The 23,936-nt window shown below is 45.1% G+C and overlaps 2 protein-coding genes across 4 annotated transcripts in view; one reads left to right on the top strand and one right to left on the bottom strand.

Annotated features, from left to right (window-relative positions):
- Nucleotides 1-18,884, top strand: part of SH3BP5 (SH3 domain binding protein 5) — a 54,943-nt gene extending 36,059 nt beyond the window's left edge. The window contains exons 5-9 of the mRNA XM_009640202.2: nt 6,560-6,690; nt 10,694-10,736; nt 12,712-12,931; nt 16,235-16,495; nt 17,198-18,884. Of these exons, the coding sequence (XP_009638497.1) occupies nt 6,560-6,690; nt 10,694-10,736; nt 12,712-12,931; nt 16,235-16,495; nt 17,198-17,379 (837 nt within the window). The 3' untranslated portion in view covers nt 17,380-18,884. The remainder of the gene's footprint in view (nt 1-6,559; nt 6,691-10,693; nt 10,737-12,711; nt 12,932-16,234; nt 16,496-17,197) is intronic.
- Nucleotides 18,885-21,213: 2,329 nt separating this feature from the next.
- Nucleotides 21,214-23,936, bottom strand: part of CAPN7 (calpain 7) — a 35,966-nt gene continuing 33,243 nt past the window's right edge. For all 3 annotated transcript variants that reach the window (XM_035895693.1, XM_009640173.2, XM_035895694.1), the window contains one exon: nt 21,214-23,906. In XM_035895693.1, coding sequence (XP_035751586.1) covers nt 23,762-23,906 — 145 coding nt within the window. In that variant the 3' untranslated portion in view covers nt 21,214-23,761. The remainder of the gene's footprint in view (nt 23,907-23,936) is intronic.

Here is a 23,936-nt window from a genome sequence, read left to right on the forward strand (position 1 = left end):
TTCCTTGGATATTTCAAGGGGATCCCTGTGTCCTTCTACAACCCTTAATCGTTCCCTGACAGTCTGTAAGAGGAGTACACTTGAGGTGGGCAAACCCAGAGATTTAGAGCAGAAGATAGCTGCTGACAGTGCTTGGTGGAGTCACGCTGATGGTGTTGATATGTATCATCACTGAATGCAGACTATCTCCCTGTTGGAGGACTGATTCAAGCCATAATGTCTCTGATGGTGACAGCTGAACAGTAAATAGGAACCTTAGGTTTATTTACTGCAGTAATAAAATCTCCTAGGCAGAGACTGGATTGTATAGAGCAGCTGATGGTTCCTCGAATGGAAAGCATGTTACCCAACACTTCCTGGTGCTTAAAATAGTCTGGGTAAGCTCAGTTCCCAGAAAGCACCTGTCTGTACCTTTCCCAGGGTACAGCAGATTTTGAAAGAGTTACGTGGAAGTTTGTCTTAAGACCTCCAGTGTGGCCAATGAAAATCATAAGGCTAGAGCTGGAGCCAAGAAGGCTGAAAATGCCGCTGGAAGCCCTGACTGAACAGACACAGCATCAGCTTGTTTGGAGTGCTTGACTGAGTTTTATAACTTCTTGAGGAGCAGAGTGAAATACTTCCTTGGTTTCAGTGCATGCAGTTAGTGAAGTGCTTAGTGTTCAGTGAGGTAAACAGAAGAATTGGGGTCTCGAGGAGCAGAAAACATTAGCGTTCCCTACCAAGCTATGAATGAAAACAGGTTGGAGGATGAGATCTACTAGAACAAAAGTTCTGCTTGACTGCCACAGCATTGCTGTTAACTCAGATCATTAACTATTACTTACATTAGAAATTAGTAATGGAAAAAACTGTTTGAGGATTAAGAAATAGAATTCCTCTACTTCCTCATATAGAATCAGTCTTGGAGAAAGTTATTGCACTCTAGTTGTTTGGATTTGCTAACTTTTTTGCATGTGTTTATAAATGATAGTTGTACTGGGCAGAGAATAATCTTGCACTGGGCCTTGGACAGCAATGAATCCAGTGCGGAAAAGCACCTCTGTGACAAATGTTAGAGGTGGGCTACTGATTAATTTGTTTCTCTATTGATAGAAATGTCAGGCAAGAGTAAAGTGTTTTCATTTGCTATTCTTAGGCAGAGGTAGTAGGCTCTATTGAATTAATCTGAAACTTGGAACAAAACCCGAGCCCTGTAGCAGCTTGGTAGTTGACAAACCATGCAAATGGAGAGCGTAAAGGAAAAGGGTAGGCAAGAGGACAAATGGGACACTTGTTTTTTTTTTTTTTTTATACATGCCTGTATGGGAATACTGCCAGGTTACTTTTGCACTTGACCCAATGGATGTGGGCAGAGCCTTGGGTTCCAGAGTACCAAACAGGAAATGCTGTTTGCAGACCCTCACTGGGAGGAGGAGCTGGAGATAAGGGTTGCATGTTGTAATTTGCTTTTTGATTTATTCATAGACTGGAAAGCTATTAACGCTATTTCTAATGTGACAGTCTAATGGGTTACTGTAAACAAGGCTTTTGTAGCCACTGATACAGAAAATCATATAATTAAACTGAAGATAAATGGGAGAGTTACTGAAATTTTGCTTATCGTGGGTGGGCTGGAAGCATAACACGTGGAAGATGTTTTTATTTGTGGAGCAGGCAGGACCAGCTTGAATAGGTACAGGGAGTATAGGCTGTCACTCAGCAATTTTTTCGTCTTGCAGTTTGAGCTATGTTTCCAAGGAAAGGGGGGTGCTTAAATAGGAGCTGGATGCCTGCCTGCCTATGAAGATGTAACTAATGCTTGTAAATGTCTGTGCCTGATCTAAGTATTGACCACAGCGAAGCACAGGACTGTGGTGTAATCCTGCAAGTCAGGCAGCTGCTGTACTTGCTTCTACTCTTAACTTGATGTGTACTTTTGGGTGAATTCCTGTGGTTTTTTTCTAGATGTTAATTTCTTCACGGATCCAAGATAAGTGTAATGACACTTAGGCTGGGATTTAGCTCATCAGTTTCAGGTGTCTAGAACGTTACTTTGTATGTCTCAGTTACTTGCCTAAGCTTCCATTATAGTCAAAGGAGGTCTGATGGATAAGTTGATGGTGTCTGGAGAACAAGTCTTGTGACCAGAGGGGCAAGTTCATTGTAAGATGAATTCTCTGTTGATTATAATGTAAATGTAGCCACCTAGCTTGCATGAAGACAGGTTTGATGAGCTCTTAAGTTGCCTGGAGAAGAAAAATACTGTTAGCCGATGGGCTTACCAGGTTTTTGGTTAAGTGTGGTTTGTCTTTAAAATTTGGAGAAAATGTTTTTGAGAAGTGGAAGTGTGGTGCCTATCTGCTAGTACCTTGAATTACAGTGCTGCAGTTTGGGGTGCAGCGAGCAGGGCTATAAAAGGGCTAAAGGATCGAGAATTTTGGAGGGATGAAGGAGAGAGATCTTCACATTTATACTCCTGTTGAAAATAATTCTTAAATGCATACAAAAGGAATGTGCTGACAGATGTTACCTCAAGTTTGAGACGAGCTGGAGAAGAAAGGAATATCCTTCATGAATTTCAAGAGAAACTGCTAATTTCTAATTGACGATGCAATCTGCAATCTTAAAAAGGTTCTGCTTTTACAGTCTTTCCTGAGATATGTTCAGTTCATAAATTCTGGCAGGGAGAAGAAATGTTTTGGCTCTTGATCATGAGACATTTAAAAAGGAAGGGATGAGTGGAGAGTGAAGAAGGAGGAGGCATGCTCCCTCTTGGTTTAATTTGGCTTGTGAAGCTCCCTTTGATATTACACTGTGAAGTACCATCTGTCAGTGTAAAATATGTGGGTGCTTTCATGATGTAGAGAGGAGAGATACTTCCTGCAGATAGAAATACTTGGAGAAAAAGGGGAGGAAAGAAAAATCTGTGAAAGAAACAACAAAAATACCTACATCCTTCCCTGCCCTAATTTCTCTGGCACTTCACCCTGGAAATGCAGGGGTTAAATGCAGTCCCTTGTATTGGTGATTCTGTCCTCCTGGTTCACTGATCTTGTGTTGTCTCTCACCTCTTTTATTTCTAATTCTTCCTCTAGAAGAGCCATCAGTTTAATTATTTGAGAAAGAAACAGTTGTCCAGAGTGTAATTCTCTGGCTTAGATGGTCAGCTTTGCTTAATTTCACTGATAAATTTTTCTTTTGTATCTGTCGTTGTTATTGAAATTTTGCCTGGAGCCCATCTTTGACTTCAGAGCATGCAAGTCATCTGGGGGGAGCAAAGCTACTTGTACAGACTTACTCACTGAAAATGTATACTCTACAGGGATCTTCCTTTCCCAGATATCTCGGTTGGAAATAGAGGAATTGATTGATACCTGTTTTGGGTTTTTTTGTTTTGTTTTCCAGTGGTTGTATCTTGTAGCCTGTGTGAACCAGGAGAATGAGTTCTGCCTGGAATAGGTGATCTAGTAATTAAGGACAGGTGTTGGCTACAGAAATGTCCAGTGAATGTGTGGGCATCCTGGAAGTTCATCCACTCCAGACATTTTTGTGTAAGAATACGTTCCCTGCTCACCCCAGGGGTATGAATGGCAGGTACAACGTAAGGAGGAGAGGTGTGTCTTGAGCAGTCTGAATTTGAAGTGGTGTCGTCCTCACTTTTATCTCTGCCTTTTTCTAAGTGATGCTGTTGCATCTGTGGTGGCTTAGGAGCATCAACAAGGCAAGGTTGCTGGTAGAAGCACGGTGACTATTATTAGACAATATAGCTTATTTGGTAAGTGTGACCAAAAGCTTGTTTGCAAGTCCATATAAGACTGCTTTTTTCCCCAACTGTGTTATTAGGTCTGATAAAAAGTACTTCTTTCCCGCACGAGCCTTGTCAGTCTTCTTATAAGGCCTTTTTAAAAGGTGAGGGGTTCCCCTAGCTGGTCTTACATTGAACCTTCCAGATGTAGAGGTGGCAACATGATTTGCAGTGTGTCCATCTGTCCTAATGGACAGCTTCTCTGTTTAAAGGCCATTTGGCTCTTGTGGAGGGGTAGATAGTCTTTTTGTTTCTTGTCTGAATGAAACGCTTAAATGCATCTTGGCAGGTGATGGATCTCCACAGAGGTACCTCACAGTCTTCCAGGTACTGTCCTCAGCCTCAGGTGTGTGCCTTCAGCTGCTGTCCCTGGGGGAAGGGGACAGGCTGTCTCTGGCCTCTGCGCAGACTTGTGCGGATAATGTGAGCCCGATGACAGAATGCCCATAGGAATGCAAGGGAGTGGAGGGAGATGGTTTTCCTTAAATCGCTCATTTCTCAAAAGGATGAAGTGTACAACCCTTTTTTTTTTTTTTTTTTTTTATTTCTGGAAAGGGTAATGAACGTGGGTATATATGGCTGGCAGCAAATTCTGTATTTTGTCAGATATTTTGAGGTGTTTACGATCCGTTGTCCTCAAATCCCAGTTTTGCGGGGTTCAGCATTTCTGTGATGATTGATGTGAAGGAAGTGCAAAATCAACATGATACTGGACACCTGCTTTAGAACCCTGATGCTGGTAGTACTTATCACGTGGTTCATCCCAGATCTAAAAGTTGATGCTAATTTTGCCCCAAGAATGGGTGCAAGGGATTGACATTTAATTGAGCATTGGCAAATTCCAGCCTCTCCATTATTTTGTAGCTTCCAGCATTTTTAAATTGCGGTTTCCTTGCCACACTACAAAGAAGGCGAACCAGCTTCTGTGCAGTCTTTGGAGACTGCATTTTAATTTAAGACACTTCCACGCCAAAACAAGCCTTGTCTGACATACTGCGCTGGGGAAAAGTCATTGCATCAACCTAGCTTTCGAACAGTTATTCAAGATAAGAAGCTGCAGCTTGTTTTCAGGATGCAGGAGAGAGCCTGTTACGAATCTGATAGATTATTATTGCCTTTTTTATATACAAATATCTAATCAAAAGAGCCTTTGGAAACCTTTCTTTCTCGTAGTTTAAAGTTCTGTAGCAACTTCTTTGTTTAATAGTAAGTGGTGTGTGCAGGTGAGCAAAGCGTGGCTTCTAGTTGATGGTGAAGCAGTTCAGCTTTGGCATGTCACAGTTTCACACTTTCATTTAGGCATCAGAAAGGACAACGCGACAGTTTTCCTGAGAGGAGCAGCACTCCAAGCAAGTCAAAATTGACCATGCTCTTTCCCCTGTCAGGTCAGCCTGAGGGCTAGGACACTGTCAAGAAATTAGAGCTTTGTGGGTGAGGTTACTTAAAATCGAGATAGCTTGAATATTCTTTCTCTCTGGATCTGATTGCTCAGATGCACATTCTGGTGGTGGGAGCCAGCTGAAGGAAATTTGCTTGAAGCTGTGGAGTAGTTGGCTTCACAGTGGAGACATTTCAAAATCCAGTACTGGAGAAGAGAAAGTCCTGCTGTTTTTTGTATGGATACCTTCATGGCTGCAAGAGAGGGAGCCTGAAAACTGCCTGCATTCTCCTCATTGCCAGACCAATGGGGAGGTGTCACCACTTTGTTTTAAACAAATCAGTTACCTCCCTGTCTGGATCTTGACTGCTAGTGCATTGAAGAAAACAAAATTTCTGACTTGCACCTCTGACATCTCAATTTCGCACAATGAAAGTACCCTGGATAGAATTGCTGGCAGAGCGTGACTATGGGATATCAGCAGAGCAGCTAATGGAAGGACCTTTACTTTTTGTGTTGCTTTTGTAGACTCCTAATCGCTGCAAAATACCACGGCGGTGAGCATTTCTTTATAAAGCTTTGAAGAACTTGCTGGCTTGTGTGCAGGGCTGCAGCCTGACTGGCTGGGGAAGGCCTGGGTTGGCCGTGGAGAGCAGCTAGGGACTGCTGCATGTCAAGCACCTGCCTGCCCAGATAGTGGGCTGCTCATCAGCATAGTTTCCCCCATCCGCACGACAGGGGTGTCAGCTCAGGGCTCAACCTCTGTGCATTTTTGGTGTTGAATCTGTGATTTCAGGCTAGTCAGCTGTTTTAAGAGACAAGCCAGCTTCTTGGCCTTCTGCAAACAGGCAGACGTTGAAGATGCTATTTTCTGGTGACTGATGATTCAGGCTGAACTGCATTTCAGTCCTCCCAGCGCTGTGGTTGGGTTTCAGCCCTTTCCAGAGTGGTGGGACTGCAGCCGGGTCTGAGCAGCCTGCCGGCTCCCTGCTGGGAAAGGCAGGCTCCCGTGAGAGTAGCAGGAGGGAACAGAAACAACGCTGTTAAACCTAACTGGGTGACTTCTGCTAGTGCTGCTCCACTCCTGAATATCTAACTGGGTTAAAAAAAAAATAGATGATCCCAGAATTTGAGGGTCTTCTGAACTTCCCATAAGAGATACTATGCAAGAAGCTGCAACACCTCTGTCATAATTAACACAGTGTTTGCAGATGTGACATACTGATGCTCTTTTTAGGAACGACTTTTAAGTAAGTTCATTGAAAGCAATTTTTTCTATACCTTCGCTTTCCTGACATGAGCTTGATTGGAGAGATTGTGAAGATGCTGTTAATTAAAATGCTAAGAAATGGATCGTTGTGTCCTGCCACTCAAACTTTTTTTTCCCCCTCTTGAAGGTCATGGAGGCGGAACAGACCAAAACAAGAAGCGAGTTGGTTCACAAGGAGACTGCAGCCAAATACAATGCTGCCATGGGAAGAATGAAACAACTGGAGAAGAAGCTGAAAAGAGCCATCAATAAATCAAAGTATGTTTGGAGAGGAGTTTAGTGGTGAAATCTGTTTGGGGGAAATACCTATTCTGTAGGGTTCTTCGAAAAGTGTGGAAGTGTGTTCCCCTTTGTACCTCTCCCTTTGGGCTCCTGCATGCAACAGCCTCACCCCACAATTGGTACTGGTATTTGTCCTTGCATTTGTTGTCCTTGTAAGTGTCTTTTGAAGCACCTGACTTGATAAACTGGTGAACCACGTGGGATAAGAAACCTTTTCTGGGTATATTCTTGGTCGTCTTCTAGTGCATTGAACCCTTTGGTGGCGTGTGACTTGAAAAATGGGCTCATGGGATTTACACAGATGTTGGCTACAGAGCTGCAGAGTTCTGTGCGTAGATGTTTTGCAGTTTAGGATTGGTTGCAGTTTAGTTCTTATTTTTAGTTAGGAGAGCAACAAAGCAAGTGACAGAAACCTGGAAGGTGTGAGACTGCATCAGTGTCGCATGCTGTATTATCAGACTTGTTTACTTCCTAATGCTGCCGTAGCAAAGCTGTGCTAGAGTTATTCTTGGGGAAGGAAACGCACTTCAGAGAGCATAGCTAAGCAGCAAGAGTCATTAATAAATGTGTCCGCATTTGATGTGCAGTTTTGCTCTCTTGCGGAGAAGTGAAACAGCTTTTTGCCCAGAACCTGTTTAAAATTTTGGCCCTGTTTGCAACCAATTCTTAATCCTCTTTATATTTCACAGTCGTTTTCTTTATATTTCCAGACTGTAGCTTGTCTAAACAATCTGCTTGCTGTATTTAGCTTTTAATCCCTCCATCTAAAAATGACTTTTTGGTGAAATCGGTCAACTAAAAATCTATTTTGATTGGTGTTTGCTCAATTCAAGAAAGGATTAGCAGTTCTCAAGGAAGATTCAAGCACGTGCGCTGAAACGGTGTAGCAGCATGGCTTTGTAGAATGAGCTGCATGCTGTTTGTCTAGCACTGCACAGGGACTGTGAAAAAATATCATCAGATCACTAAATGACAGACTCCTCTGGATAAGAGCAATATCCAAGAAGTGGTTTGGCTGCTAGGAGTTCCTTCCTTACAATAAGATTTGAAACGAAGACCCTGATAAGCTGTCAGTGGGGTCTTGCATACCTTTTTATAACAATGATGGTGCTGAGCTTGATGCCCCAGCTGCCCCTCGTGTGATTTGCCTTCTGAGTCTTCATTTCCTTGCTGAAACTACACTCATGGGAGTGTTGCCTTGTGTCGTTCTCCTCGGGACAGGCTGGTTTTCACTTGTGTGGAAGGATCCCAACATATTCCCTTGTCTCAGAAGCAGGGCTGACTGCAGCATAATCCACCCAGGCAGGGTGTTTTGGAGACCCTTTAGTAAGGGGTGTATAGAAATGTCAGTTCTAACCCAGCATTAAAGTGGAAGATGCCTGTTGGCACAAACAGGCTTACCGTTGATGTATTTGAAGTCATGCTACATAGGGATGATGGAAAGGTCAGTCATCTCAGCACTGCAGTTTTCACGTAAAGGAAAATTGAAACTGAGCTAAAAATATCAGTGCTGTCAAGTGGCTACATAAAACTGGGAAATGAGGCTGCTGAATTTGCAGCTGCTTGTATTGTAAGGCGAAGCTGGCTACTAGCTGCTTTTCAGGAAGGATTTAACACCAGCAAACTGCTCTGTGCTTCTCGCTGGGTGGTGCGTGAAGGGTTGGCTGTAATGCCTGGCCTTTCAGGCCCGTGTTGTCCATCCCCTCTTTCCAATAAACTCGTGGGTAGACGTGCTGAACGAGTTGCTCTTTCCCATCCAAAAAATGATTTGCATTTTCTCCTCACTTCAGTCTGGATTAAGATGCTTAAAGCATTACTATTTGAAAGTAAGACAGGGACAGCCTGAAGGAAAGTAATTTAGATGATTTGCCATGTAAAGTTGATGAGTGGGTGCTTATTGGATTGTTTTGGTTTGGTTTTGCTTTTAATTCTGTTTCTGCGCACTGACTTGCTTGTAAGCTATGAATGTGCATACGGCTGCATCTTCTTAACAGTCGCCAGATCTTCTGGCTCAGTGCCTCTGAGCTGTAGGATAATGAACTCGCCTGTGTTGGCTGGTTTTTGGAAGTCACTTTCTGCTCCGGTGGCTTGGGCAAAGTGCCTTTCACTCTTCCTGTTGTCTACTTAAAAAGCACTTTGCTTGACTATGCAATGGCATAGACTTAGACAACTGATGGGGTAGGACACCCATTGCATCAGTGAATGATTGGCCAGCCCTGCTGGGTCATGGACCAGGTTTCAGTACTTACAGGGTCATGGATGTAAGAGAATGAAGTGACCCGAGGAGACACGAGTCCCTACCCCACCATTGCGATGCTTTGTGCTGGCATCAGGTGCCCGGCTGTGTGTTAGCAATGAGCAAGGAAGAGTGCTTAGGTTCGAACTCTTACGTGTCAGGCTGTTGGTATCCTTTTCCTGGCTTAGGTGACATCTTGTCTGTTACCTGTAAATGTGCCTGCTCATACATGCGTGTATATGTATTTGTGTATGCACACATGCATATGCCATACATGCATATGTCATCAGCAAACATCGTGCTTGTTTGCTGATAGAAGGGGGATCTTTCCCCCAGGCGCGTGGAAGCTGATGGGAGGTTAGGATTCAAGCCTGGTTGTTCCCTCCTGGTTGGCACCAGGGTAAGGAAGGGAGAGAACTGGGTCATCTGAGGTGGGTGGGTTTCACTGTTTTCCCAGCACGCGTTTCCCTGCAACACTGTTTTGTCAGTGTCTCTGCCTTCCCCTTGCTTTGGGGTATGGCTGTAGGAGTCCTTTAACTGCTGGATCCAGGCTCCCAGCTGCAATGTTTCACCATGCCAGGCAGGTCCATCTGTGTAGACTTTGGCAGGGCTGTGTCCCAGGGAGGGAAGGCAGAGGTGCAGTTTGGCTGGATCGGTGTCAGTGGAAACATCGCAAAATTGGCTGTGTGCCACTAGTGGGGGGTTGATTAAAAACATAGAAGCTGCGAAATAACCGAGTCTCAGGGAAATGTGACTCCAGTTATTTTCTGTATGCCTGTGTAGTGAATTCAACCCTTCAAGGCATATAGGATCAGAAAGCCACAGTTTTAGGCTCCTGAGTTCTGGTGCACAGTCCAAAGTGTAGCTGCAGTAGGACTTAAAGGTCAGAAGAGGCTTGCTGTCAGGGTAGAAATACGATCAGGGTAGTTAACATTCTATTTAGTGTAAACCCATATCTGATTGTTTCTTGCTCCCATACTTTCCAGGAGAGCTTCTGAGAGGTGAGGAGGGTGGTGAGCCCTCCTAAAAAATCAGGGCTTTTTTTGCTGCCCAGTGTTACATCAGATGATACTGGCTTGTGGGCTTCAAGACTTTCAAAGCTGGAATGTGGTTTCTAGTACTGCACCTCCTGTGCCCCTGTCGTCCTGCAACTTTATAAGCAAGTTTTGTTGTCTATAGTGGGAAGCCGTCTGGGTGAGACACTGTGCTCAGTGTTTGAGCAAGCTGTTGGAGAGCTGTGCAGTGGGAGGGAAGTGCCTGGTGGGCCGCTGGCGGGAAGTGCTGTGCCCTTGCATGTGGTGCTCTGACCTCCCTTCATCCCTTCTCCTTCACTGAAAAAACACCAAGAGCTGCCCCTCCACCCCCACATCACAGCATGGGGAAGTCTCAGGCTCACCTTCTGTGGGGAATTCAAGCGTGCTGTGGGGTCAAAAATGAGATGGATACAGAGAGGATGCCTACGCCTGAAGCTGGTCATTGCATTTAAATATCTTGCAGAATCTAGGCCTGAAGGAATTGTGCTGTCAACTCTAAAACCTGGAATTTTGCAGTTTGTATTTAGGTCAAAAGACCCATGAGAAATAGATATATTAGAGGGGGAAAGAGAAGCATTGAGAGCACATGTAGGTGTTCTATCATCTAGATAGTAGCCTCCTGGGATTACAGTGAAACACGAAAGAGCAACTCCCACTCCAGTACTCTGCATTCGGTGATTGTAAACAATTGTTCTTTGTTTTTCCACAGACCTTATTTTGAACTCAAGGCAAGGTACTATGTTCAGCTAGAGGTACGTATGTATGTCAGCTCCATCTGAAACTCTTTACTGCTTACGGTAAATACTGAAATTACATCTAAAGTGTTCTGACAACTGTGGTGCATTTCTGTACAAAACCAATTCAATTCAAAACCTCTTGAGCAATTTGCTAAGCACATTTTAAAGATAAAAGACTGAGAGGCTTTGTTTCCTGGTGTGAAATAAGAGTGTTTGAACCCTGCTGAGAAATGAACAAATACAGTTTGACCGTCTTTGCTGCTTGTAGTTTGAAGTCTTTGGGGTTTCTTTGGGGGTGTCCCTGTGTGTCCCCCTGCCCCCTCTGTGTTTTGTGCATTAGACTGTTTAACTGTGCTTGGGGTGCTCTTTTCTGTTCCTTGGTTGGGTCAATTAACAGAACAAGTTAACTTGCTTGAAGTACTCAAACATCACGCAGATGTGAAATTCTAATTTTGCGTTTGGCAGAAGTGGGGGTTGGGGCTTAGCTGGATAGGCTGCCAGGGCTTTTTCTGGCATTTCTGCACGGCACACTCTGTGGTGCAACAGTGTCTAGCTGGTGCTTGGGCACAGTGCATGCCTCGCAGGGTGCAGTGGCCCCAGGGTGGCCATGGCAGTTGTGCCTGGGATGGTAATCCCTGCTATTACAGCCCTTAGTCTTGGAGCTGCTGGGGGTGGGAAAGCAAAGTCTCACTAAAATTTCAAATGCAAGAATCGTGCTCTTTCTATCTGAGTGACTTTTGCTGCATGTGGCCCCCCAAAAACTGGGGGCCTGGCTCCTCTGAGTTGAAGGGTAGTGGCCGGTGGCTGGTGCTGTAGGTGTGTGGGATGCGCACAGGGTCTAAGTGGAGCACGTTGCCTTGCACTGTTGGCCACGGGTGCAGGGAGACTCCAGCAGGGTGCTAGGTCAGCAGGAGCCTAGCTAGGAGATGATTCCCATTCCTTGCCTGGGCTGCAAGGTATATCCCACACTGCTTTTGTGAGACCTTCCCTGGGCTGCCTGAGATGCAATAGTTCTTTGCGAGCTTTGGAGACTCTGGTGTGCACCTTTTGCTTGCCAGGATCTGGGCTTGGGCTGCCCTCTGCTCCTCTGTCTTGACCGTATAGCCGTGGTCAGCAGCTGCTGCTGTATGGAGCTGAATCCTTGCCTGTCCTGGGCTGGGTGCCAGCCTAGTAATGCCTTCTGGCTAGAGGCATCTTCTGAGAAATCCCCTTTTCTCCATGGGCAAAGGCCTGCTGTTTGGGGGCCTGTTGCTTCTCCATGCTCAGTGCCTCCCTGAAGCGGAGTGATTGCGTAAAATGTAATACAAAAGACAGCACAGAATGCTCTTCATGTACAGTATCAGCCAGAGTTGAGACAGCTACAGATACACAAGCAGTGTCTTTACCTTTGGGAGACAGGGTATACAACACTTTTGCCCTTGCTGTAGAGTGGGGTTTGTGCCTGGGGACGTGGGAACTGCTGCATTACAGCTGTCAGGGTTTGAGGCTTGCTGCTTTCTCGTCCGCAGGTTTGGTGACCAAGAAGTGATGGGTTTGGTGCTCAGAGGAGTGTGAGGCTTCCCCCTTTAGATGGATGACCCACAGCCAGGCTGTGCCCTGCGGGCAGGGGCTGCCAGCAAAGCCTTAGGGGTGGTTGTGGTGTTGGGATAAGCAGCAACATACTGTCGAGAGCTGGATTCATGTTAACGAGAGATCCTGTACATTAACAGGGCAACCCCTGCTCTACACATAGTCAGGGGCCGTTACCACACTCCAGAGGCAGTCCCAGCCCCTGGCTCCCATGGTTTGCCTTGCTGCTATCTCCTTCACGAGTGCTGCTGCTTGCACTGGGGTGCTTTTTGAATTGCCAACTCTCCCATCACCTAAATACCAACCCTGGCTTATGCTAGCTTGCCTGTGCAGAGTCAAATCATGCAGACACATACCAGGGAACTGCATACTGTGCATCGTTCATAATGGAAGCGCATCTAATACCCGTCTTCCTTGTTAGCAACTGAAGAAAACAGTGGATGACCTGCAGGCAAAACTGGCCCTGGCAAAGGGAGAGTACAAGACTGCCTTGAAAAACTTGGAGATGATCTCAGATGAGATTCACGAGAGGAGACGGTCCACTGCCATGGGGCCCCGCGGGTGCGGCGTGGGTGCTGAAGGGAGCAATACCTCTGTCGAAGACCTGTCAGCAAGTAAAGGGGAGTCGGATGCCATCTCCAGTGAGTACAGAGTGCTCTTGTGCCTGGGAATATCCCATGGGCATCATAAGAAATGCTGAGATGAAGGTTGCTCTGCGTATTCTGCAGTTTGAAATCTGCTGGCTGTTGTGGGACTGCAGCTCACTTGTTACGCTTCTCCTTGTTGCAGGAGTTTATTGTATTCTGTAACAGCCAGTTTTCAAAGGGAAGGGATAGGAGTTGAAGGGCATCAGCTGTTCTTTTAGCATCACTGTTGGTTTTTGTACGGTGCTGTATGAAAGAAACAAAATTCATGCACTTCAAAGCATGCTTCTGATTTTTAAGCCAGTGCTGCTGCTGTTGGTGACTGGCCTGGGCTGGCCGCAGGCTGTTGTGGGTCGTTCAGCCAGGTTGCTGAGGCAGCAGCGCTGTTTGGAAACAGACCTTTTGGATCAAGTGCTTGTCTTGCAGTGCTGGGCCTGTGGCAGAGGGACTAAAGTTGTGGCTACGGCAGTACGGAAAGGTGTGTCGCTTGCACAGAAGGGGTGTAAGGATAAGCTCCTGTGCACTGCAGGATCTTTTGCCAATATGTGATTTCAGCAGAGTGTGCTGAAAACCTTGTGCTGCGAACAAGGGGAGCAAAGAAGCAGCAATTAATGCAGTGTACCGAGAGGCTCTGTCTGAGAGACGTTTCTCTTGGGTGACAGCAGCAACCACCGAGCAAGCTCCAAGCCTGGGTAACCTCTGCTTTCTGGTGGCACATGGGAACCACCTTGGGTTGCAAAGACTGGGATGGTCCATTGTATTGTGAGTTTGATTTTGGCCTGGCTCTGGGTGAAAGTGGGTAGATGGACATTGTATGTGGCCTGCTTTTTCCTCCACTCCTGGGCACTTTCCTCCATTTCTTGATGCAGAAGGTATTTTTTTGTTGCCCAGTCCAGCAAGTCCCAGTTTAATTTGTATTTCAGCTCCATTTCTGCAGGGAAAAGTCTAGGTCAGGATTGCAGTAGTTCATAATTACACAACCCAAAAGTGCCCGAAGGCTGAGGGTGCAGTTCCCTTGTAGACCCTGGTGCGTACCATCACCAAGGCCTTGTAGGTCCATGGTTCAGCCCGTCTGTGCCATGGGAACTGGGAGGCAGCCCTGGGCTGGCCTCCATCCTCTGCAGCAGCAGGAGTTTTTGCGTGATGTGCTGGAGCTCTTGCACTCAGTGCTGCGCAGCTGGGACCTGAGCTGCCACAGCAAGCGAGCAGGATGTCTGGGCCAGCTGATGCAATGGGGTGTCAGTATGGCTGTGTATCTTCTGCCACCCTGAAGTCCTGAGGTTGAGCCTTTCTGAGTTAGGCAGAGATTACCTGCAAGTTCCCCCTCCTTGCGCAGAAGGCCTCCAAGAGCCTTAGGTATAACTGAGTGAGGGTTTTCTTGTGCTGAAGGAGTTCAGGGGCCTGGTACGTAGGGGCAGAAAGAGCCAGGGAAGTTAATTTGGAGCACCCAGTTGCTGGCCCCCCTGGCCTCTGCTGCGGCTGCAGGCCAGGACTGGCAGCACGGGCTCATCCCTCTCTTTGAAATGCCCAGTCTGACATAGGTGGAAGGGCTCCAGGTTGTGTCTAGTGCCAGCTCAGAACTGGGTTATGACAGGGCAGGACTAGCAGCCTGCCAGACATAGTGACCAAAATAGCCTCGACAGGTTAAGCTCTGATGCATTGTAAGGTGTGGGGGGGTTCTACCAAGGCCCTTTTGTATCTCGATTTCTGTCTGCTGGAGTTGAATAAAACAGCTCATCATCAGCAAGAGTTTTTTGGCCCTAGCAGATGCTCCTGTGTGTTACAGTAAGTTTAGATGGTGATACGTAAGCTACAGTTTAAGTTGTGCTTGTTGCAGACTGGCTGGTGTCAGTGCTTCTTGCCAGGGAGAAGACTCGTGTAATTGGAAACATCTTTTTTGCCCAACTTTGTTTTGCTTTCACCCCCTGCAAAGTTATCTGTATTGCTCACAGTACATTGATAAAACACAGCGAGTGAGGAGAAAGGCCGCTCTGCAGTCTTGGATTTGACATCATTAAAAACAAAACAACAAAACCCAAACCACAACAAAGTGCCCTGGAGGGGGCTCAGGAACGTTAGCCATTTTATGTTTGAAGCTTTTTAGGTCAATTCTGCAATGTGTAAGTACAGTTCTGCAATCTGCAGATACAGCAGAAAGAGGCTGAACATCTCTGCAGTAACGGTGACGGTAGCTGCCCCTGTTGGCACCCTTCGCGTCCGCCTGGCGCAAGTGAGCCCCAGGCTGCCGGGGTAACAGAAGAGCTACTTTGAAACTTCTTCTTTGAGCTGTTTCGTTAATGCTGCTGCTTTGCTCCCGCTGCTCTTTCAAGGGGGTTCTGAGCCTCTCCAACAATGGCAGGAATCACAAGGAGGCGTAATTGAAGATAACCTCAGGTCACTGTAAACGTCTTGCTGTTCCTGGGACTTCTTCAGACCAGTGTGATTCCAGCACACGCTTTCGCTGTGTAGAGACTGATGCACGTAAAAAAACCTTCCAGTCCCAGCGGGGCTACTTGTGTGCAGAAGTCTTTGGCTCATAGGTCCCCATCCTACAATGAGCCAAGATTGTAAAATGTTAAATTTCAGCCAAATCTGAACCCCCATTTGCACAAAATGGAACCATCTTTAATGGATTCCTCCTCTTGTTGCTAACAAAGAGCCCGCAGCTGACTCTAGCCACCGGACAGTTTGGAGTTGCCTTGCTTTAATTAGAATTCAGATCCGAGCAAACGTGAGTGGGGAAAATGATGTATGTGGGTGGGGCTTTTTTTAATCTGGTGTTGCTTGGTGATCCTCATCCAAAAAGAGGTTCTTGGGAGTTCATCTTGGATTTTTAACTGCAGAAGTAGGAAGATAAGGTAGAAGCGATCTGCCCCTGGAGCTACATCTTTCTTACTGGTGCCTTAAATAACCAGGAGTCTGTGCTGGGATCAAGATGGTGCTGGCTGAGGCGGGCGCAGGGGACTAAGCCCTGGCCAAAGTTATGTACCGAAGGCTGCAAGTGAACAAGGCCAGCTTGGGAACATCTTGGGACACAGAGCAGTAGCTAGGGTAGAGCTGGCCTTGTGTGGTGTGGCTGGCAGGTGCACCATTCCTGAGAGCAGGATTGGGCCCTCATGACCGATGTGTGAAATGCCGGGTTAAGGCTTTGCAAAGGGGGCAGAGTACGAGCAGAAGCAGCCCCTGGGTTGGCACCGCATGCATGTACGGAAGATGCAAGCCTGAGAAACTGCCTTTGTCCGGGAAGGTGCAGGAGGGGGGGGTAGGTTTGCTAACTGGAATCTTCTTTGAACGTTGCAGTGGCTTCAGAAGTGTTTGAGGATGACAACGGCAGCAGCTTCATATCCGAAGAAGATTCGGAAACTCAGTCGGTGTCCAGCTTCAGCTCTGGTCCTACGAGTCCCTGTGAGGTGCCCACTCAGTTTCCTCCCGCGACACGACCTGGAAGCCTGGATCTGCCCAGCCCTGTATCCCTCTCAGAGTTCGGGATGATCTTTCCTGCCCTCGGCCCCCGCAGCGAGTGCAGTGGGGCATCCTCCCCCGAGTGCGAAGCCGAAAGAGGTACGCACAGCTGGATACGCCCCAGGCCAATGCTTTTCAGCTTTATAAAGGGAGCAGGAAAACCTTCTCAGCTCCCCTAGGCATTTCGCCAGCTCGCTGAGCTCTGACCCGCTGGCCGCTTCCTTGGGGAAGGCAGTTCTTGAAGGCCCCCTGCATCCCACAGTTAATGATGACATCTAAAATGTTTTCATTATTCTTCTCCTGGCTGGGAAGGTTGCCCAGATCTGTCTCAGTGGAGAGGTTCGAGGTATCTCATGAAATAAGGCATCAGTGGGATTCTGATGGTACATTTACTTTAAGGAAAATCTGAGTTTAGGGGTTTTTGTTTTTTGGGTTTTTTTTGTAAATTACTCTCCTGCTTGCTGAAAATCCTGCTTCCCAGGAAAAAAAAAAAAAAAGAAATAACATGCCAAAAGGAACCTCTTGCAGGCTCTGCCAGCCCTTGCTGACAAATTCAGACTAGAGGATTACCACCGCTCTTGTGTACTCCACCCTAAGGCTGTTGGCACGGTAGTTTGCTGATGCAGTGCACAAGACGAGCGCGGCTCGGGAGGCCGACTTCGGTTTCGTTAAAGCATCTTGCTCCTGCTCCTATTAATTTTTTGCGCGCTCTGGCAAAGGAAGCTGCAGAGGCACCCGCTTGAAGCTTAAGTTGCAGAATGAAATCCGGGTTTAACATCTAGTTTAATCCTTTCTTTGCAGGGGATAGGGCAGAAGGGGCTGAGAACAAGACAAGCGACAGAGTGAACAAGAATAGGAGCAGCAACAGGAGCAGCTCCGCTGAGGGGCTGGCTTTGGATAACCGAATGAAGCAGCTCTCCCTTCAGTGCATGAAAATCAAAGAGGGACTATGCGCAGGCAGAAAAGCTGCCCAGATTGGCTGAGTCCTTCTCGTGCCCCGTCCTGATTAATGGGAGTATAAATATTTATACGTGAACTTCTAAGTGTTTGAAGAACATCGTGCCAATAATATATGCCAAATCTTAAGCGTTTACTCTAAGAATTTAAAACTGCACTACGAAGTCTAATTGATGTGGAGGGCTGAAGTTTTTATTCAGTAAATCCTTTGTAGGCCGGACGAGTTATCAAATGTTTAAGCCGTGCTCGTATTTCACAGACTTTGTAAATTGTTTTGTAGCAGCCTGGCTGAAGCAATAACTAGTAATGTTCCCGTGGAAATTCATGCCAGCAGGGGGTCTGAAATTCAAGCCAGACATTCGCAGAGAACGGTTTGGCTTCAGTTTTGTAGAATGAAACGCTCTTTAGATACAGTGGATCTCTTGAGTATAAGTGGCATATTCTTTAAACATCTGTATTTGTCTGTATTATGCTGAACCTGTAGAAATACTTTGTATACGGGAAAGCTGTTGCATGTGTGGGGTCTAAAAGCCTTCGCTCTTCCCTTGGTGCTCACAGAAAGGATAAAGATGAGTCACGCCTCTGAAAAGCGGGTGTTGAGAGAGGGACAGAAAGGGGACAGTAATGCTCGGCGGTGGGTGGGCCCTTTTGAGCCACCTGCCTCTGACTCCGAGGGTGATTCCAGTGACCAAAAAGAGTTGGTTGGCCCCTCGCCATAAGAAGTGAAGTATTATTTTTCAGCACTTTAAGTGGATTTTTTTGGGTTTTGTTTTTTTTTTTTTTCTTCCCTCAAAAATGGGAGTCATAGATGTTTTTGGGACAGTTACGATAAGGGATTCGCCCTTGAAATATGCATGAAGAAAAGGAATTGCCAGTGTAGATTGACAATGTGTTCTTAAGCTTCTCCGTAGGTTGTACTGTGTGGGGTTTTATAACTGTTAAAGGGACTTGGGATTTTAGTATGCCCTAGAGAAAGCGTTCAATAAAACTAGAAAGGGCAGGGGCATGTTTTGCCAGCAGCTGTTAGGCAGTAGTAGTGTCTGGTAATTATGCTAATAAGTGGTAGTAAAAATCCTAGGACTCTTCAGTTTTGGTGGCTAAGCATTTCTGAAAGCACCATTTTATCTAAGATGTCAGTTTATATTGTTAATTTGATGGGAATTTTAGTATTGCCCAAAGTATTTTCTATTCTATGTTTTTGCAGTCCTGTTGTACTTCGTCCCTGCCACAGCTTGTGTATCTATTCTCAAAGTTAATGTAAAATTCTTCACACTACAGTAAACATTTTTGTTTTCCACATTTCGAGTCCGTGCAAGCTAAGTCTATCTCAAGTGCTAAGAACCGAACCTTCTCCCACAGCAAGTTTGTCTTTAAATATCCACTTCCAGTCGAAGATTGCAGCCCGGTGTCACTCTGGTGTTGGAACCCTTAGCGGTATGTGGATGACTGTTACCTCCTTCCACCTTCCTGAATCCCCAGATCCATGATTTGCTTTTTGTTCTGAGTCCAGAAGCTTTAGTCAAGTTTTCCAAAATCCCTTAGTATGCAGAAGAGAGGAAGGTATTCTGCTACCTAACACCTCTGTACTTAATGCTGCTGAAATTTGCTGCAAGGCCATGCAGAATTGGAGGTAAAGAAACCTGTTTTCATAAAAATTAGATGCAACATGTTATAGTGGTGAAGCTGCAGTAGCTTTAAATATTTATACATTTACATCTTGCAAAGACCTAAAGGCTGAACTCTGCCATTGGTAGCACTTCCCAGCCCAGTAAATGCTTAAGAAAGAAGTTGGTGGTTCCAACTTCTGATGTGACTGATGCTTGGGGAAAGCTGGAATCAACGGTATTAAATACGGAATGAAAAGCAGTACAGAAGTGCCACATTGTATTCGGTGTTCTTACTTCTGTAATTAAGCTATTGTCTGTGCTGCATACAGTTAGGAAAATTAGCAGAGATATTTGTGGTTGAATATCTTATTTTTGCAGACTTGCTAGTCAACCCCTCTTATGCTTTCCTGGGTTGTTTGGGTATTTTGGGGTTGGTTTTTTGTTTCTTTGCTGTTTTTTTTTTTTTTTTTTTTTTTTTTTTTTTTTTTTTTTTTGTTTTTGCTTTTGGTTGGCTTTTTTTTTTTTGGTTCCTTTGGGGTTTTTTTTTGTTTCTTTGGTTTTTTTTGTTTCTCTGTTTGTTTCTTTGTTTGGTGGGTTTTTTAACCTCTCTTGCTGTTGAATTTCCTCTCATCTTGCCAGTTCTGACTGGAAACCCAAACTCCCTGCATTTGGGCGATGACTTAATTTTATGTTCGGCAGGATATAAAAAGAGTTGTGTGTGCGGCCTTGCCTACGTCCTGATGGGGTTCAGCTCCCAGCAGGGTAAAACCATTGATCAGGAGGTACTAAAGAGGTGGAACCCACCATACCCTTACTTTTACACCATGCTTCTGCAAGGTTTCTTTAAAGACCTTGCTGCAGCCTTCTTCTGGACTTGGCAGGTAAATCGCACTTTGAAGGTGCAAGTGAACAGGCAGAACCACGTGTCTAATAAATTAATGGAAAACTCATTTTATTTTAAACTTCATAAAAGCCGTAATTATAAATATGACAAACTTAAATGAACATACATCGCTAACGGAGTACAGGCAAATGAACAAGCTTTTTCCAGCTGCAGCTCTTTCTGCATTCTGAAGTGTAACATGATGGTAGCTGCCTTCATGGGTACAAAAATAAGCCTCTGGTGTATCAAAGTATACGTGATCAGTTCAGCTGCCCCAAAGTGAGAATGTATAAAGCAGATGTTAACCTAGGAATTCTGCTTCTCTTTGGTTTTATCAAACAATTTAAATGTCCTTTTTGATGAAGCGATAAAAATCTCTACTTGCACGTACACAAACGTAATTCCAAAGAGCTGGCTGTTCAAACACAGCGCAGATTGGGTGGTCAAGGGAACTAGGACTGAATCTTGAACTCATGGGGTGGAGGGGATAGAAGTTGCTGCTACCGCTCGTCCGTGTCCTACTGCTCACCAAGGCCTTGAGAAGCAATGGATCGCATTAACCAAGGACTCCCTTAAGAAAACAGACTGGGGGGTGTCCCACCCCAAGCTATGAACAGCAGCATTACGGGACCTTGTATGGAGCTTTAAGGTAGGGTTTTTAAAAAATAAAAATAAAAAAAATACACAGAACAGGCTTTGTGGTGCATAAGTAAGGAGAACGTGAAAGCTTCTGAAAACGCTATCTCCAGTTATCCTTCCGCGCTGCTGGTAGAGAATTAAAAAATCACTTCTTTGTAGCAGTCGTCCCTTAGTGAATCAAAGAAAGTGTAAATCCTCTTAAAGCCCCTTACAGCAACCGGCTTTCGTTTTGTCAGTTACCCCTCATGCTGTAGTTCAGAACTGTATGGTGTGCGACAAACAACAGGAGTACAGGATGCTTGGTGCTACATTTTATGGGGCTTTGTGTTTTAATGTTTAAAAGCTTGACTTGAACGTTTACAGGCAGAGAAGACTGAAGGGTCAAGAGGTGCACGACTGTCTGACTGGAAGTACAGTAACGTGACCAGTGTACCTTTGTTACAGTCTGAGCTGCGGTGCCGCTATTTCAACTTTTGCACACGCAAGCCTTCTGAGTCTTGCTGCATAACGCTTCCATCAGCATCTAATATTCTCTGTCATACAGATCAAAAAAGCTAGATGAGGTAGGGGAGGAAAAAAGCTTAACCTATGTCTGAGGCCGTGATATCATCTAAGGATCATTTCATTCTCCAATAACTTTTCCAGATTTACTTGTGGAAAAAATATGTAAGTATTTGACAGAAAATATCAAAGCAAATCTTAAGTGCTTACATGAACACTTTTTTTTTCCCCCTAAGAAAAAAGGGCAAGAAAACTTTATTGTAAAATTACCTTGGCATAAACAGAATCTGCAGACTTATTTTTAAGAATGTTTTGTATTTCCTTTTAAATGCCCCGCCTGAATGTTCTGTCCTATACATGAAGGGAAATGTACAGTGACCGTATTCTAGTAGCCTGTATAGGTGCAGTGTTTTGAGTCGGGCTGTCCTTACAGAGGACACTGCTACTAAGCTTAAATCCTGTGCAGTTACGGGGATGAGCCCAATCCTCTGTGTATGTAAGAGTGGAGACAGGATCCTTTGTCCTTAATGCCTTTGTCTGGCATTAAGTTGCATATGTTCCTCGCTCTGAGTTCAGCACAGTGTGGAAGCTGAGCTTGTTTCCTCCAGCATAAGCTTTTGGTGCTAGCTTGTGCTTGTTGGGGGTCAAAAAAAAAAAAAAAAAAAGGGAAGAAGGAAAAAACCCAAAACCCCTTCCTGCAGAGTAGAAACCAACGAGAGAAGACCAGCCCCCGATTTTACTGTTGGCAAGATGTGTAAGAACTTAGTACCAAAAGCTGGCAGTTCTGGCAGCTGCCTTTTGTACTGTCAAAAATACACTCAGCTGAGACTTCCTACCTACCTCTAACTTCATAGGTGATAAAATACATGCAAGGTTCTGCTGCCCCTCTGGTTTAGCCTAAGCTAAAAACATAATTCAATTTTGTAGGGATGAAGCAGTCCTTTGCGCATATTCCCAAAAGCCAAGGATAACCACAATAAGCCTAATTTATTTTTTGCTCAGCTTGCACCCATGCTGTTCCCTGTGTTGATTTGGTGCAATAATCATCAGAAACTTCCTTGCAAAAGAAGGTAAGTCACACTGTGACAAACTTGTCACAAATTTCCTAGCCCAGATGGTCTTTGAGAGAACGGCAGTCAGAGAGGCCTGTGTTTTCAGTGCCCTTTTAAAGCTAGACATTTGCTAAGCAGCTGCCTGATGAGGGAAACAAAACAAAAGGGAACTTATCCTTTCTGGAGAGGGTTAGTAGCAGACTTCTACAAGAACAATTTTAGCCCACAGATAATATTTCTGTTACTCCTGTGGCCTGTGGGCTCAGTTTCCCAATGACCAAGTGGCACCTGCGCTCCAAAATAAGATTTAAATGCTACCTTTTTGCTTGGAAAACTGCCAAGCCAAACCTGAGCAGCGAAGAACTTCCTATGGCTGTTTTAAAAACGCCCTCTCCCCCAGCTGTCAATTTTAAGTCTGCCATCTGTAAAAAGACAAATCCCAATGCATTTTAGGATCAGTGAGGCAGTTGGTATTTAAATTAAAAAGAAAAACTTGGTTATCTTTAATCCACTTCAGATAAAATCTATATAGATCTAATGGAGGAAGACTATAGATCAGAGGCTTCTGAAAAAAAAAAAAAAAACAAACAACTTATTCCACCATTTTCTTAAGAACTTTGACCTTACTCCTACTGACGGCACTGGCCAAGCGCGCAATTCATTCACTGGTTTCAACTTAAAAAAAAGTTACCTTTTAAAAGGTATCTTGTATAATGGGATCAGCAAGTGTGTTTCTTGCGGCTGTGGGTTATTAGGGGGAGAGGTCTAAATGATCCTTCCCTGACACGCTGAATTCTTACAAAAATATTGAGGACAAAACATTTGCTTGCTGGGATGCCGATGATGGGCAAGCAGGGCTACCTCTGTAGACAGAGGGGATCCTACAGTGCGGCTTTAGACAAAAACCTTTCACACCTGCCAAGGGAAGGGCGTGCAGCACTGTCTGCGTGCTCCTGCTGGCTGACCTCCTAATTTTACTGCCAGTCTGGATCAAGCTAGGTCTTGCAGCTAGTAGGAAGAAAGCCACAGAGTACCTCGCGCTGTAATATTATGTATAAAGTCCTACAGATATGCAATCAACAGCTCACCAAGTACATGGAACGTGAGTAAAGCCATTGCTTTTCTTTTAGAAATAGCCGAAGGGAATCTTCCTTTTCCTTTACTCCTGTGTATGCGTTCTAGATAAGCTGGAATACTACTACTGGAATGCGCAGCAGTAGTAAATTTACATTTAGATGTGAGAACTAGTTCAATGCTGAAAACATTCAAGCTAGCAGCACAAACGTGTAGCAGAAGCTATTTGGTCCTGAGAACGAATAAGCAGAATACACAAGACTTTTTCTTTTTTTTTTTTTTCTTACATGTTTACTTTTAAGAATAAAGTCTTAACCCCACATACCCTGTATTTTGGGAGAAGAGGTCAATGGTAGTTTTTCTCTTGACTCACTAGACTTTGATTTGAAGTGTGAAAAAAATCCAATAAATGCAGTTCTGCCAGTTCATTTGACTATAAGCATTTCAGCCCACTCACAAGCCTGTTGAACACCGTAGCAGCAAAAACTACAGCTGTCTGCCACACTGAACTGGTGGATCGGTGACTCTGTGCTTTTGGCTCTCACTTAGAATGTAATTTTCTTGTATGTGTAGTAAGAGTTATTCACCTGTTCTCAGACTGTAGGAGAGATCAAAACCACCTCCTTAAATGGCAATACACGGATCTGTCTCCTCACTGCAGCTGCGATACCTTAAGAGGAGCACAACTGTTAAAGTCTAAGAAAAAAGGACCCTCTTGCTGAGGCAGGAATGTGGTGGGGATAATGTTGTAAACTCCAGCAAATATGTTCTCCACTTCCAAGTAGCAGAATCCACACCTATGATAAAAGAAGCCACCTCTTAGTTCT

The sequence above is a fragment of the Egretta garzetta genome, unplaced genomic scaffold (assembly GCF_000687185.1).
Source record: "Egretta garzetta isolate BGI_Z169 unplaced genomic scaffold, ASM68718v1 scaffold96, whole genome shotgun sequence".
NCBI lineage: Eukaryota > Metazoa > Chordata > Aves > Pelecaniformes > Ardeidae > Egretta > Egretta garzetta.